This window comes from Asparagus officinalis, chromosome 7 (genome assembly GCF_001876935.1).
Source record: "Asparagus officinalis chromosome 7, Aspof.V1, whole genome shotgun sequence".
Lineage (NCBI taxonomy): Eukaryota > Viridiplantae > Streptophyta > Magnoliopsida > Asparagales > Asparagaceae > Asparagus > Asparagus officinalis.
Window position 1 is genome coordinate 92,955,763 of NC_033800.1, and position 17,002 is coordinate 92,972,764.

A 17,002-nucleotide genomic window follows, 5' to 3' on the forward strand; every position below is an offset into this window, starting at 1 on the left:
GAATCCGATGTGTCCTAAAATTTTGGTGCTCCCAGGTTCTAATATCTTCCTCAATCTTACTGAGTCAAGCTTTGTGCTCTGCTGCTCTATTAATAGCTGGATGTGGTGATGGTATAGTCCTTGGTATTACCTCTTCAATAGACACGGCTAGTACGACTGGTGGTGGAACTTCAGAAAGTGTAGTCTGGTTCGTTACTCGCTCCTTGATTGTTGCTAGTCTCTGCTTTCGCAATCGACGTTACCAAGTCGATCAGATATTGTGCAGCTTGTTACGGTTCGGGCTTTGCTTGCCTAGCTCTCCGAGTGTGAGTTCTACCTCGATCACATCCTCGTCCCGACATTTTTATGACATCAAGAGAAGAGCTCATTAAACAAAATAAATGAGATTGCAAACATATATGCATATATATCACATAACATATCACAATAAGAAAATCGTATCCCGTATCATTTACGCAAATACTTTATAATCAAAGTAAGATGGTCATAAAAAATTTGTAATTTTGGTAGTGATGTGGCCTAATCTTGTCCCTACATCTACATTGGAGTTGGTGAAGGGTGGTTGAGGCTCTATTTTCAAGGTTTGATGTAGGGGCAAGATTATGCCACATCACTACCAAGTTGCTTTAAGCAACTTGGTACCAAGATTCTCCATATTTCTCATATATATATAACGTCCTCACTCAATCTAGGAATTCCTAGAAGACTCTATACATGATTCCTAAGAAACTCTATCCTATCTCCACGACTCGACACATGAATGATCCAAAGGATGTTGGAACTATAGCTCTGATACCAACCTGTGACGCCCATGTTTTCACACATAGCTACAGTCCAAAGTGAACCCAGAGATGTCAAACCTGCCATGCACTTACATCGTACAATAACATGTTTCACCAATCACAGTAATATCCTCTAGTGGAATCAAATATAAGTGTAGGTATAAAACAAGCAAAATAAGGAAATAAAAATAATATACATGATATAGAAATATATATCTCATAAATGAAAATCATGTCTCAACCGAAATATATCTGATATCTAGAATAATGAAAGTGTCTCAACATGAATCAACTAAAAATCGTACTAAGACACACTGCCTTTCAATATGAAAACAAAACTCTAATATCTGCATGAGAACATAAAATTATAGTAGAGTCTCAACTACTAAAATGTGCGACAGCGACTATGTTAGAACTCTGTCATCCTGCGGCTCTCTGGAACTCTGAGCTGCCTGAAAAGGAAATTTAAAACAACAAAAAGAATAATAACAAGAGTTTTATAGCTCTATAGCAAGATCACCTCCATCCGCCCCCAGGGAAGGGCTGCTAGATGATGTGGATGCTCTATCTATTAAGCATAGTCTACCTAGATCATTTTCCCGTATCTAATAGAATAAATATTTAGACATTTACAATGCGAGACGTAGTACGTCGAGCAAAATATTCCAAACAAAGAAACCCTCATGTATATATTATATATCTCAAATTGTAGATAGCTAAATATTAATCCCGAACTAAGAATGAAAGAAAATATAACTGGAAAGATAAAGCATCAAAATAACCATCAATATATGTATCTCGTGTACTTGCACAACAAGGTATCTCAGTCATCAAATATCTCAACAATGAGTCGAATTCACTTTTGGCATCGACCAAACTCAGGCTATCACATAATTGTCATATTGCAACTCTTCGCAAAATTTCTAATTCATCGCTTTATCATGCGTAACGGACTACCCTGTAGGTATCCAAATAGTATACACAGTTCATTAGTTTCATCATGATCTCAGTGTGTAACATGAGTGTGGGACGACCTACCATATAGGTATCCTAAGAGAGGGCTCACAAGCCTCATCGCACCCCCGTACGGACGGACTGCTAGACAAAGCATCCAAACCCGACTCAATGACCTGTACAAATAGAATATCGACGCACCACCACACGTAGTACTGAATTGAACTCATCAACGATATCCATCTCGTGTATAAATTGTGTATGTCTGGTATATCGACGCACTATCTCATATAGTACTGAGCTGTGCTCATCAATGATATCCAACATGTGTATAAACGATCTCTAACTCAAGTGTAATCAGCTCAACACTTGCAAAATCCCCTTTGAGATACTCATGTGTGTACTACAACACTATTCATGTATATTCATGTCTATATGTGTACTATTGTGTGACTCGAACCCCGCGATCGCATCTCAAAATAGTGCAACACAATGTTCAAGAAAAGTCTTAGTAGTAGACTATTAAGCTTAGTAGTCGAGTACACTGAGTCCATCCAGACTCTGTGAGGCATGTATTAGGATTAGTAGTCGACTACTAAGCACGTTAGTCGACTACTCTGTAATATTTTAGTTTCTGGAAATTCAAACTGAACATGAGTAACCGACTACTAAACTTAGTAGTCGACTACTCTGTCAAAACATGCATTCTTTCATACACGAACAGAGCTTATCATTCATCATATACTTATCATGAGATTTAGTACTAATGAAACATGTAATATTCAACAGAAATCATCCTGAACATGAAACAAATCTATTAACTTATTCTAATTAGGTATTAACATCCTAATTAATTAATTTCCTCAATTAGCTCTTAATTAAACAATGTAATTATCAACACTTGATGAAAACTACTCATGAATAGAGGTGAAACTTCATTTAGACATGTTTATATGACTTAGATATCACAAACCTAGGGGTTTAGCTTGATTAGCTTACAAGAAAACTCAATTAAACAATTAATTCGGGTTTACTTATGAGTTAAACATAATTAAAAAGTTAAAAATAAAATTAACATTTAAAAATAAAATTAACATCAACCCTAATGATCATGATCATGTTTCTATCATCAATGGCAAAGTTTTAACTTCAGCTCTAGCATATGGTTAAGATTTATCATCAAAAATCAGATTTTTATCACATTAGGTTACACTTAACCATGAAAACATCAATTAAACATCTTCAAAACTTTAACTAATTGTAGGGATAGGTTTGGATGAAGATGATCTTGCCTCAAACGCTGTGTTGAACTCCTGAACACGCGTGCAAGATCCCTTCTTCATCAGAAACCGCAAAGCCTCACATTTCTCTCGACAAACGCCTCGACATCTCTCTCAAAACTCACACTTTAGGGTTAGAGTTTGAGGAGGAAGATGGCTGATGTTAATCTCACGTGAAAGAGGGTAAAAAGAGCTTTAAAACGAGTATATGTACTCATTTATACAACTGGGTTCAAAACAAAACGAATCCGACCCGAAACTTATAAGAAAACTGGAAACAGTCAAACTAGTCGACTAATACCCTTACTAGTCGACTAATGGCCTTAGTAGTCGACTACTAAACTTAGTAGTAGACTACTAAGAGCACGGATTCAGCTTATGCATGTTTCGTGCATGATTCTCTTCTATACTCATATATACATTGATTTGATCTCAAATCAAATCCTAGCATACCAAACATCAAAATATGTTATTTATAACCATATAACATATTTATTATTATTTCTCACCATATATTCAAATTTACGGGGTTTTACAACAGCTAACAATGGAATCTTGATAATAATATAATATATTAGTACATTTATGCTCTAACATTAGATATAGATAGGAGAGAATATTGAAAGGTCAAATCTCTAAAAGCATGCTACATGAGCTTTGTTTTAGTATATAGATAGATAGATAGATATAGATATAAATAGATGCAGCATTGAAGCCTATATATTTGAAAAAAGTTTAAAATTTTAGCTAAACTGCTAAATGTCATTCTTCTTCTTAAAGCATATCCAGTCAAGATTGATGCATAAATAGAGTACGCTACGGAATAATACTTTTAAAAAGAAAGAATGTGTGTATATTAGCATTTGAGACGTAATAATAGTAGTTATAATTGTTATTTAAATTTGAATGGGTTCATGTCGAGGCAAAGAGCTTTTCTGATCATATCACAACTAAACGAATAAATTAAGTTTTACTGTTCATTTTGGGAAAAGATAATTTTGTTAATTATGAAATTATGAAACATAAAAGAAGGTACTACTAATAAATGAGCTAGAAGTTAAGGATATATATCCTTCATGATAAAATAACATAATTATATGTAAAAGTCCTTAGCATTAATTGGATTTTTATGGAAAAAGTGAAAGCCAAATGGCCAAAAACTCTAGAAAGTTGCCAAACGGCATAAGTTCTATGAAGTTGCCAAGTGGCAATTAAGGATTTTACTTTAGTATATAGTATAGATTAAAACAATTGTTATGGAATCCAAAGAGCCTATATTTTGTCATAATTCTTTAGGTTATAGTTAGAAATACTAATAGCTTTTACTTGCAACCTATAAGAAGATGGGTTTTACTCTTTGATTACTTAATCCTTGAAAGTCGTTTCTCTGGTTACAACCCTCTCACTATCAAACAATCGAAAATTAAGGTATGATGAAATAACTTGCCTACTCAAATTTGACGTTATTTTATTAGAATTGTTATTTCAATTTATTGAGGATAAAGACTTATGTTAGGTTTTATTGTTTAGGTGTGTATGCCACAGGACCATGTTCCTCTGAAATGATTATGAAAATCTACTTGCTCTAATTGTACATATCTTGAAGTTTGAATCAATTATTTTTCTCTACAATGTCTAAAAATTCTGACACCGGATTGTATAATTTTCCTTTTATAATGTTATCAATATCTATTATTTTTATATAAATGTAAAAATTTGCAACTATATACGGGGTGTGGCACGCCCAAAATCTACGGATTAAATGGCGATTTTAAAGTTGATGATGGTTATTTTAAGTTCTGTGTCCGAAAAAAGAAACCGCGTTGTCTTGCTCGTCATTTTATATTATCGGTTCAGTGTGTTCATTTTACTCTCAATTAACTCTACAAACTTTAGATACTTTGATACTCATAGTCACTTGATGTAAGGATTTCAAATAAACATATTTTATAGTCTCTACGAGATTCAAACTATCCTAAATTCTTGAGAATATTGATCTCAAAAGCCATATTAAAGTAATGTGGCTTTTCTCAGTGTTCAAGTGAATAAATGATAGTAGACTAAATGGAGGACATATAACTAGCAGATGTAATGAGCAGATTAGTGCTTATAGTTGTAAATAAGGTTGCTTATTTCTACTCTACATAGTTCTAGCTAAAATGTATAATTATTTAGTTATGAAGCGACTATTTTATTATTACTATTAAAAAAGAACAATTAGGTCACCATGCAATGTTTAAAACCTTTGTCATACTTTTCTTGAAAGTTTAAATCAAAACCGACGTTCACGTGCATTGCACGTGCATTATTCCAGTTTAAAAAAAGCAGTGTAGGTTAGAGTGGAGGAGCAAATGTCGAGCGGAAAGCGTGGGCCGCCAAAGCACCAGAACAAGTTCGCATGGAAACCCAACTCCGGCGTCAAAATCAACGAAACGGTTAACAAGTTTTTAATTCGTTTTTCTTATTAATTTTGATTTAATTCAACGATTCATTGATCTTGATTTTCGTCTTGTTATTGATTTATTTGAGATTACAGGAAGTGGGAGGTAGATTTCGCCCTTTCTCGGAGATCACCGGAGTCTGCCCTCGCTGCAAAGATCAGATTGACTGGAAGAGAAAGTAAAATTTCCCTTTTTTTTCTAGGGTTTAGGGCTTATTACTTAGGGTTTATTCATCGAAGCAATATTGATGCGATTTTTTTGCATTAGATATGGGAAATACAAGTCTCTCGTGGAGCCGGCCAAATGGTTAGTAATCAATCTCAATTTATTCCCTTTTTCAATACGCGTATTATTTTCTTCTGAAATAAAATGAATTTTTCTTCTTCTAATTATAGTCAGAAATGTGGGAAAAGGGCAGTTCGTCAGGCCTACCACAATCTTTGCTCTGGTAAATTTATAACCAAATTTACCCTTTCTTTTAAATTAATTTTATGAGAAAAAGACGTTTTTTTTAAATTTATTTATTTTTAATCATGTTAAGGGTGTGCCAAGGAGCACAAAATATGTGCTAAATGCTGTTGCAGTGTCGAGAAGATTGTTGGAAGGTTCAATATTTCATCGGTTACTCTACTTTTCTTTTTGGTTGCTTTTTATTTGAATTAAGATAATTAGTGTCATTTTACATGGTGAGTTTTGGTTTCTATAGAGATAGCTCAGAGGTTGAGGCCGAGCGCAAGGAGCTTGAGGAGGTAAGGCCATATCGTCTCTTTTGTGTGTGTGCGTGCGCTTGTTGCTTTTCTCTGATGATTATGCCTTTATATTAAAAAGCAAGGCCTCTTGTAATTTTCTTGTAGGCCATTAAGAATGCCCGAGAAAGGGAGAGAAGGACACTTCTTCGAGCAGTAAGATTATGTCTTGGCACTTCATAATTATGCTTTTGGTTTTACAATTATTTATACTAGTTTATATAGGATATTTTTAGGAGACTTATTTTGCACGAAGTTAGGTTTAACTAAAACTCTGATTAAAGCATCTGCAAATAGCTTGTTTATCTGTTATTGATGAAGCTTCATCTTTAGATTCAAGTTACTTATAGTGTGGGAACAAAGTCATTTCTGGATTTAGGGACTGTTTAGATACAACTAAAGTTGCAATGGAACTGCAGTTACTGTATTTGTTGTCACATGCAAATGTAGTTGACTTGGTTCAATTTAGAGCTTTACGACTTACAACCGTAATTGTAGTTGCAAGTGTTTGTTTTGGGGTATCCCCCTTTTTTTACTTCTTCTGCTGGTTGCTTGCAATTGGAATTGTAATTTAAACTCTTTTGTTGCTTAACACGTTGCAATTGTGTCTTACACACAAATTAATTTAAGTCATGGAATCTAACTGAAGGTTTTTTTGCAACTGCATTATATGTCATATTGAAAAAGACGCCTACAACTACTCTAAAATGCCTAAGTTGCATGTAAATGTAGTCCCCTGCAACTATAGAAAGTAAAAACGAACAACCCCTTAGTAAATATGCTTCCTAATCCTTATTCTTTGATCATATCCTAACAGATTATATTGATTCTCATCTTGCCCGTGTTAACCTGGTAGTGCTTTACAATGGCTAGAAAAGTAAAATCCTTAGAATGAATAATACACTTTTTCTTCAAACTATTCAATATGTGAATGTTCCATCATTCCAGCCCATGAATCTGTCCAGAATAATCAAAATTAATGCAAAACGTTCTGAACTTGTTTGCTACACTTGCAATATTGCAGTTTGTTATGCAACTGATTCCCTTAAGCATTGCGAAAGAAAGCTATCACACTGCTCAACAGCCTAATTTGTAGAAAGGTAGCACACAAGTTCGGTTCTTTCAAGCACACGAGTCATGTGATATTTAACCTCACGTAGCCCGATGAACTCTCACTACTGTGTGAGAGATAGCTCTGTAGGCCTTGGCTTTTGAGCCATGTGAACTTTTCTTTTGCATGCAGTTATGTAGCCAGAGCATTGTTTTATCTCGTTGGAGACTCTGGCACATGTGCTGCAAGTCATGCATGGAACAGATTGTGCACATGCAAAGGCACATTCAAGTCCCCTATTTTTGAATATTTCGTGGCTGAATCCAGCCTTGTTCAGTATGTTCCTTGGAACTCGGACTGGGAAGTGGTTCCAAGGGCTAGCTTAGATAATTGTTCGTGCATGTGAAGCAGGATTGTTTGATTTGTAGAAAATTGCATGTGAAGCAGGATTGTTTGATTTGGAGAAAATTGCATGTGAAGCAGGATTGTTTGATTTGTAGAAAATTGCTACTGCACTTGTGACTTGCAAAAAAGGCAGTTGTAATTGCTCTTGTAGCTGTTTGTTATGCTACAGTTAAAATTATCTTTGCAACTATAGTTTAAAAAAATGAGATAATTTTTGCAAATTAACCTGCATTGAATTTGACCTTTCAGTTATGGATGCTTGTAGGAGAGCTATTAAATTCCTTGGATAACTGTGCCAAGGCACTCACCCTTAAGTTTGATAGTTATAAGAACCCAAACCAATCAACGTGTCAGCATCTTAAGATCATGATGAGGTATGATTTGAGAACTTTAGGGTGGTTGGTCATATACAATTGATGCAGAACATGTTGGTAGAAATAAAGAAACTATCAATGATAACCTAAATGCAACAAAAATCGCATAAATGCAATACAAGACAACCTGCACTAAACTAGGCATTATCCTATGAATGGTGAACCTATCTTTATGAGTGCTCTAATAGAATATATAGCCTAAAGATTGCTTTCTAAGAAAAGTTCAATACAATCTAGGATAAAATTAAAATTATACTAATGCTATGCAAGATATTCATCAATTCATAATATTGAAAAGTTTAGGACAAAATGATAAACTCCTCCTTAAACTATTGGTGAACTCTCAACTTACACAATAAAGTATCAATTTACTTGTTTCCTCTATAAACTATGTTTATGGGCCCATTGTAGGGCATGTTTCGCAACTTTGGATTATAATCCACAAATGGATTATAAGCAAGTGGATTATAAGACAAAGTGTTTAGTAAATTTAGTGAACTATAATCCATTTTCAATAGTAGAGTGTTTGGCAAATGGATGGCTTATAAGCCATTAGAAATAATCTAGAACAGCTCAACTTATTGTTTGGGGGCTTATAAGCCAAAATAAGCCGTTTGCCAAACATATCAAAGTGACTTATAAATCACAAAAGTGACTTATAAGCCACTTTGATCACTTGCCAAACATGCTCGTAGCGATTTTGTGACCCAACACAGATATTTAACAAATTGATGATGTGACAATGTTTTTTTGCATTTCTTCATGGGTATTTATCAGTCAATCTCCTTGTACATCAAACCAAAAATACTTGTACATCAAACCAAAAATAACCTTCCAACTACTTTCCCCCCAACCTTTTTCACACTCTATCCCCTTTTGGTTGGAAAATCATTTATGAATTGTAGGAACTTTAAAAAATGTATAAAAAACGCTGTCACGTCATCAATCATATAAATATTTGACTGCAAAGTGTAAACTAAGAAAATGACCATGTTGACATCATTTTTTTTTTACTTTTAAATTTCGAGATTAGATAGTGATTTAGGTAAACTTCTATCAACAGTTTAAGCTCTCAAATCCAAATATCTAATCACCTCATCCATTTGTTTAAAACCCAAGTCATTTGGTTGGAGCCTTATCTAATTACCGCATTATGATAAGAACAAAATTTTGGACAAAGATATCATCATTTGATTTAAAGAGTGATCTTATGTATAATCAAGTTTTCCTTTATAGGAGAACTCACAACTCTCCAGAGATATCTGGTGGAATCCCCTCAAAAAACAAAAGTAGATCTCTCTTTTCCCCTTGCTCGTTGGCCGTCGTCTTCCATCAGCCAAAATAAGAAGAAGAAAAAAAAAGGCAAACAGTTCTTGTCCTCGAGCATCTTTGCTATGTACAGCAACTCATCAAAATCAATTCCACGACATGGGAAACCAATCCAGTACCCTTTTTTTCTAAATTGTGTCATACAAAAAAATATATCTTTGTGGCAACAAAAAAGACCATGTTCTTCTCTGGCTAAAAGTGTAATACCATCAATAATAAACATTTTAAAAAAATAGAATATAACAAAATACCTCCAACCTAAGGTCCTCGGGACTGGGAGACAGTAAAAAAAGGGCTCCGACCTATGGTCCTTGCCACCGACAGATAGCCAAAAAACGGCTCCGTCCTATGGTCCTCGCGACCTGCAGGATGTCAGAAAATGGCTCCAACCTACGGTCCTCGCATTCGGTGGACAGTAAAAAACGGCTGTAACCTACGACCCTCGTACCCAACAGGCAATTAGGAAACAACTCCAACCTACGGTCCTCGCTATCGACAGACAGTAAAAAAACGGCTCTAACCTATGGCTACAGACCTTACGATCGGTAAGTAGTTAGAAAAACAGCTCCGATCTAGGGTCCTCATGGCCGGTAAGCAGTCAGAAAATAGCTTCGTCCTACGATTCTCATGACTGGTAGGTAGTAAAAAAAATGGCTCTGAACTACCATTCACGATTGGCAGCCAGTCCAAATTTACGGCTTTTGCAATCGACATACGAGAAGCGGTTATGCATAAAAAATCAAGGGAAAATTAGCGAACAAGTAAACATCTCTGGAAATTGCAGAAGAGCCCAAGCAACTCTGAAAATTGCAGATTTGCAAAATTCTGTTGGTAAAAAACTGCTGAAATGGCAAAAATGCCCAGAAAATTGCAGAAATTGGAAATCTGCCCAAAAACTGCAGAAATTGCTAGTCTGCCTAGAACACTGTAGAAATACAAATCTGCCCAGAATTTGCAGAAAGTCCCCTGGATGTCCAGAAATTCTGATGTCTAGAATTTGCAAATCTGCTCAAAAATTGCAGAAAGCGCCCTGAACTGTCAAGAAATCGCAAAACCCCCGTGAACTGTACAGAAATTGCAGAATAGACGCTGAAGTGTCCACATATTGCGATTCTGCTCAGGAAGTTGTAGAATTTGCTAATCTTTCCAGAAGATGATAGAATTTGCAGATCTATCCAGAACATTACATAATGTCCATATCAGTCTAGAAAATTTGCAGAATTCAGCGACTAAAACATCGGTAAACTACATTCAGTGACCGGAATGCCAATAAACTAAATCCAAATGTTGGTTACATGAAAGATGTTTGTTTACATGAAAGATGTTTGTTGCCTTTTCTATTCTCTTATGGGTATTGAGTATATGCCTTGAGCCTAATGAATGAATTGATACCTAACAAATTTGTGATATTATACCTATTTACCAAAAAATTATCACTGGAACTTTATTACTTGTAGTCATAGGATTTCTTTTGAAAATTTCTGTAGATCATTTAACTGCATATGTTTGCTGATGTTTTCTTGTATAGCAAATACCTGCTGTTATTTCTCCATTCGTAATTTTATACCTGTTTGCTGACAGATGAATGGCAAAAAAACTGGTACGACTGCCCCAAAAATTGCGGATAGAAGCAGAGAGGGAGATATTTTCTCTGCTAACTCCATCGAAGAATGTGCTGAAACTACTAAACAAAGCAATGGGGATGAGGAGGATGATGATTTTCTTTGTAAATGAGAAGGGAAACACAAGAGACTTGATGAAACTGCTAAGCGATAATGATGAGTATTTTTTTATTTTATGCTGCTAATGTTACTGTTTGGTGGATTATTTGAGATGTTATTTTTTTCAATCCAATCAGGACTTTCTGGGATGTGTTTCTGTTTTAAGGTTGAACTTGGCTCGTTTTTGAAAGAGTTTTTGTTTGGCAAACAACAAGAAGGCCAAATATTGCTCTGTTTTCATAGGTCAAAATATGACATTAAACCAGTTTTCTTATGGACCAGGTGGGCTGGTACGAAAGAAAACTGGTTTAGCACAGAACTGGGTTAGGACTAGTTTTGACCTAATTTTGTGTAGTTTGCCAAACACACCCTAAAGGTTTGAAGCGTGCTACTTCTTTGGTGATGCAATTGCTAGTTTTAAAACGTAGATGGAGTTATGGTAACGGTGATAACATTTTGCCCAGATCAATCCAATCAAATATTCCATGGTATCCTTACGTTTGTTAGTTTGACGTCACCTGGCGCTTGGATATGATTGTATTTTGTTGTTATCTTTGGCGATCGGATACGGTTGCATTTTTGTATAGCCTCTGCTGGTATCACTTCTTATATAACAGTAACGGGGATTGAGCTGGTCCTGTAAATTGAATGGCACAGAAAATGTTAAGCAGAATTATTCATGGGGTTCCCTAGTCCATGAGAACACCTTGTTAAGGAATTAACCTAGAAAGTGAGTTAAATTCTCCTTGAAGAACAAAGCAACCCAAAACAAACTCTAGTAAGATCTCCCGGCACTTTCCGGCATCGAGAGCATATGAAATTGTATCAGTTGTTGATAATCTACGGCTAGCCAGGATGAGAAAATGGACCATCGCTACTCAGCATATCAGAAAGTGAGAGTGACTTACCTACCTCTTTGTTTGGTTCGTCAATAGACAGAATGATTTCTTTTGTTCCGCTCGCAATACATGTACGGGTTTAGCTGAACGGTTGTAGGTTTAGCTGCAGGCACAAAGGATGGCGAAAACGCTCATCTTTTGCTTTAGTGGGCGGGCGCGCGCACGTGTCCTATAAACCCAGCTTAGCTCCTTTTAACCCTAGCAATAAAACTAAACCCAACCCCACCCACCTTACTTTTGGCGCCAGCGTCCGACCGAGGGCAGTCGTGAAAGGTGACGGTCCTCGGACTTCCTCAAACAAAAGAAAGAAATAATGGTAATAAGACAAGGCTTCAGGCCACGACAAATGGCGGGTGTGAGATTTCGATCTTTTCATTAATTTAGTCCCTCGCTGTTTGTTTGTTAGAGATAAAACTCGGTTCAAAGTAGTTTTTATCTCAGTCTTAGTATTGAGGACTTATGATATTTGGGCTCTTAGATTCTTCCACTTCTACAAGAATCCTCGTTCTTGTTTACTTTCCCTTCACTTTCTATTTGCAAACTTAGTTGTTGACTAGGAAGCAAAAATGTGAAAAGTAGAATTTTTTTAAGCACGATACCTAATAAAACATAAATGGTACATCAACACATGTACGTTATGTACAAGCATGCTGCTTTCTGTGTTATAATACTTGATGATCTGCTATACAACAATAGCTTTTATACGGTTTTCAGTACTAGAATTTACATGAACGTACAGTCGGGAGCATTAACGAGATAAAAAAAACAAAAAAGAAAAAAACAAAATATTTTACAGGTTGTGTGGGTGGGAAGGCTCTCACGTGCAGTCGGGAGCATTAACGAGATAAAAAAAACAAAAAAGAAAATTTCAAAGTGAAAAGATATAAAAAGGAAAAATAATAAATTATTTTTTTCCTCTCTCCTTTCTCATCATCAATTTTTTCAATTATTTTATGGATGCCAAATACGCTTAAGAGGACCCAAAAATAGGACAGTTTTAGTGGACAGGTGAACGTGCCAGGTCCAATTGTAAAATATTAATGAGCTAGGTCATTAATCTATCATATCTTCCGACTAATCACTAGCAAAACTAAATGGGGAAATTGCTTCCAGCCCCCAATTTCCTAATAACTATTCCACCCCCTCCTAAGATTTTTTCAACGCTCTCAAAATCTCCAAAAGTAAACTCATTATTCCCTGAGCCCCCAAAACACAAAACCCAAGAGTTTTAAACATGTGAAGACTATAATACCATTTCTCTTATTCTTTTTTTGTTGGATTTAATCTAATAAATCTATTTGTGGGCACATATGATTAATCATTGTGTATTGCTATCTTTCAGGATAACCCACTAAAGTGATCAATTAAGTTGGGTTAATTTGGTATTTAAATAAGTCATGGGGTTATATGTGCAGATACCAGGTTGTAATTGTGATTTATTGAGGGGCTAAATTACAAAAGTACAACATCTATAAATAAGGGGTTATGGTCCCTAACCTAGGGTTACATTCTCTAATTCTCTACACCCCCATCTAGCTAGAGAAATTCGGATTTAGAGAAACCCTAAGGTTAGAAGATCATCAAAAACCCAAATCAAGATTTCATCCATGGATTCAGGTATAAGCTTCCGCTCTTTTGATTATTTGTTAATCTCTTTGAATTAATCATGGCTATATGGTTTTAGATCTCAAGTTTTATGATGTAGATCTAACAAGTGGTATCAGAGCCACCTTGATTAATTCTTAGGGATTTAAGTTTTATTGGGTTTTTGATCTTAAATCTCTGGTTAAAGATTCAAATTTTTTTTTTGGTTCGGATGAACAGTAAATTTTTTTGGGTTCGGATGAACAGTAAATTTTTTTGGGTTCGGATGAACAGTAGCGAAAAGTTTTTCGGATGAACAGTAACTGAAAAATCGCCGGTAAACAGTAACTTTTTGGAATTTTTTGGATTTTTCTTTGCTTTTTTCTTCAATTTTTTCCAATTCTGGATCTTTTTTGAAAATAAAAATCAAAGGTTTTTTTTGGGTTTGTCGGCGGCGGTTTCAGTTTGAAACCCTAAGGGTTCATGGCGAAAATTAAGGAGGTGGTTACCTCAAACGAACCTCGCGTTCGTTCAATTTTAACCGAGCTTCGCGCTCAACGAACCTCGCGTTCGTTCTAAGGTGAACCTCGCGTTCAACTCAGGTGAGCGTCAAGCTCAATTTTAACGAACCTCGCGTTCGTTCTAAAGTGAACCTCGCGTTCAACTCAGGTGAGCGTCAAGCTCAATTTTGACGAACCTCGCGTTCGTGCTTCAGTCGAGCCTCGCGTTCGAGCTTCAGACGAACCTCGCGTTCGTGCTTCAGTCGAGCCTCGCGTTCGAACTTCAGACGAACCTCGCGTTCGTACTTCAGTCGAGCCTCGCGTTCGAGCTTCAGACGAACCTCGCGTTTGTGCTTCAGTTGAACCTCGCGTTCGAACTTCAGTTGAACCTCGCGTTCATTTTTTAACGAACCTCGCGTTCGTTCTTCAGTCGAACCTCGCGTTCGAACTTCAGTTGAACCTCGCGTTCATCCTTTTTAACGAACCTCGCGTTCGTTCCCAAGTTGAACCTCGCGTTCTTTTATCAAACGAACCTCGCGTTCGTTCATTTTCAGACGAACCTCGCGTTCGTGCTTAAGTGAGTCTCGTATTCAATACAGTCGAACCTCGCGTTCAAAGTTAAGGGAACTTTGTGTTCATTATGGTTAAGCCTCGGCTTTTCATGGGTCCACTTTGGTATACTTAATTTATTCAATTAAGTTATGGGCCCTAATTAAGCTGTGAGACCCCAATCAAGTTTTTGGAAATTCAGTTGATTTAAATTAAATTTTTTTTAATTTAAATCTAATTTATTTAATTCAAATATTATGACACTAAGGTATTAAGGTTGTCTCTCACTCCAATTGATTAATTGAAACAAGAAGTTGCCAAAGTAACCTCTCTTGTGTAGATTGTCACTGAGGAATGTGAGATGTTTGTGTGTATGCTTTCGTGTAAATATTTAATCGGCCCAAAGGAAGGTTAATATTTATTTAGACTGTATACACATCTGCGATGATAAGCGTGTGACAATTATAAGGTTTACATGTGAATAATGAATCGATCCAAAGATAGTTTCATTATTTGACATGAGTTATTGTCAATGTTTGATCATTGCAACAAGGTATCACTTACAAGTTAATATTACTGTCCAAAGACTTGATATTAATGTTGTGCCGGTATCTTGGATGGGGATTGTAATTATTTAAATTTTATTGATTATGGTTATTGATGTGAGCATTTTTTATTTTATTTCAGCTAATGCATCTGCTGCAACAATTTCTGCTAACATCAACTCAATTCCCATGCTAAATGGGACAAACTTCAAGGTTTGGAAAGAGAACATATTAATTGTTCTTGGCTGCATGGATCTTGACTATGCATTAAGAACTGAACAACCCCAACCTCTCAATGCGGATAGCACTCCTGATGCAAAGAAGGAGCATGAGAAGTGGGAGCGTTCAAATCGCATGAGTCTTATGATCATTAAGCGCGGCGTTCCGGAAGCCTTCAGGGGCATAGAATCCGAAGGGATTACTAAGGCTAAAGATTTCCTTGCCGAAATTGAGAAGCGTTTTGCGAAAAACGATAAGGTAGAAACAAGCACGCTTTTAGCTCGCTTGATTTCAATGAAGTATAAGGGCAAAGGAAATATCAGGGAGTACATTATGGAAATGTCTCATATTGCTTCAAAGCTTAAGGCACTTAAACTCGATCTTTGTGACGAGTTATTAGTGCATCTGGTTTTGTTGTCTCTTCCTGCACAGTTTAACCAATTTAAGGTCAGTTATAACTGTCAAAAGGAGAAATGGACTCTAAATGAGCTCATTTCATACTGTGTGCAAGAAGAAGACAGGTTGAAGCAAGATAAGACAGAAAGTGCTCATTTGGCCTATGCCTCTAAGGATAAGGGCAAGAAAAGGAAGAATGATAAGGAAGCTGCTAAGGGTCCAGTTGAGAAGAAACAACATAAGGATAATCAGGGTTGTTTCTTCTGTAAGAAGCCTGGACATGTAAAGAAGGACTGTACAAAATATCACGCCTGGCGTGATAATAAGGGTACGTTCCTTGCTTTGGTCTGTTCTGAGGTTAATTTAGCTTCAGTACCTAGAAACACTTGGTGGTTAGACTCTGGTGCTACTACTCACATAAGTGTTTCTATGCAGGGTTGCCTGAGCTACCGAAAGCCAAGTGATGTTGAAAGACACATCTTTGTGGGCGACGGACAATCGGTAGATGTGGAAGCAATTGGGCACTTTAGGTTGTTGTTAGGAACTGGTTATTATTTGGATTTAAAAGATACTTTTGTAGTACCGTCTTTTAGACGGAATTTGGTTTCTGTTTCTGTATTGGACAAATCAGGTTATTCTTGTTCATTTGGAAACAGTCAATTCAGTTTATCTTTTAATTCAAATGTTGTGGGAACCGGTTACTTGAGTATTTATGACAACCTATATTTGCTTGATACAATTGCTTCTTACAATGAATCCTTGCATGTGGAATCACGTGGTACTAAGCGTAAATTAAATAAGGAAAATTCGGCGACATTATGGCATAAGCGCTTAGGTCATATCTCAAAAGGTAGAGTTGAGCGTCTTGTGTCTGATGGCATTTTGGATTCCCTTGATTTTTCGGACTTCGACGTATGTGTTGAATGTATCAAGGGAAAACAGACCAAAGTGAAGAGATTAGGTGCCAACAGATCTTCGGATGTCTTAGAATTGATACATACGGATATTTGTGGGCCATTCCCTACGGAATCCTGGAATGGTCAACAATATTTTATATCATTCATAGACGATTACTCACGTTATGGGCACCTATATCTTATTCATGAAAAATCTGAGTCTCTGGACATGTTCAAAGCCTATAAAGCTGAAGTTGAGAATCAACTCAACAGAAGAATTAAAACCGTCAGATCTGATCGTGGTGGTGAGTACTACGGTAGATATGATGGT

General features: G+C 36.2%; 1 protein-coding gene across 1 annotated transcript; it reads left to right on the forward strand.

The window, feature by feature from the left end:
* LOC109850101 (uncharacterized protein C9orf85 homolog) lies at positions 5,334-11,232 on the forward strand. The gene is made up of 8 exons (XM_020420023.1): positions 5,334-5,451; positions 5,553-5,635; positions 5,725-5,763; positions 5,853-5,905; positions 5,999-6,062; positions 6,164-6,206; positions 6,312-6,359; positions 10,944-11,232. Exons 1-8 carry the CDS (start codon positions 5,368-5,370, stop codon positions 11,094-11,096), a joined length of 567 nt encoding a protein of 188 aa, XP_020275612.1. The 5' UTR covers positions 5,334-5,367; the 3' UTR covers positions 11,097-11,232.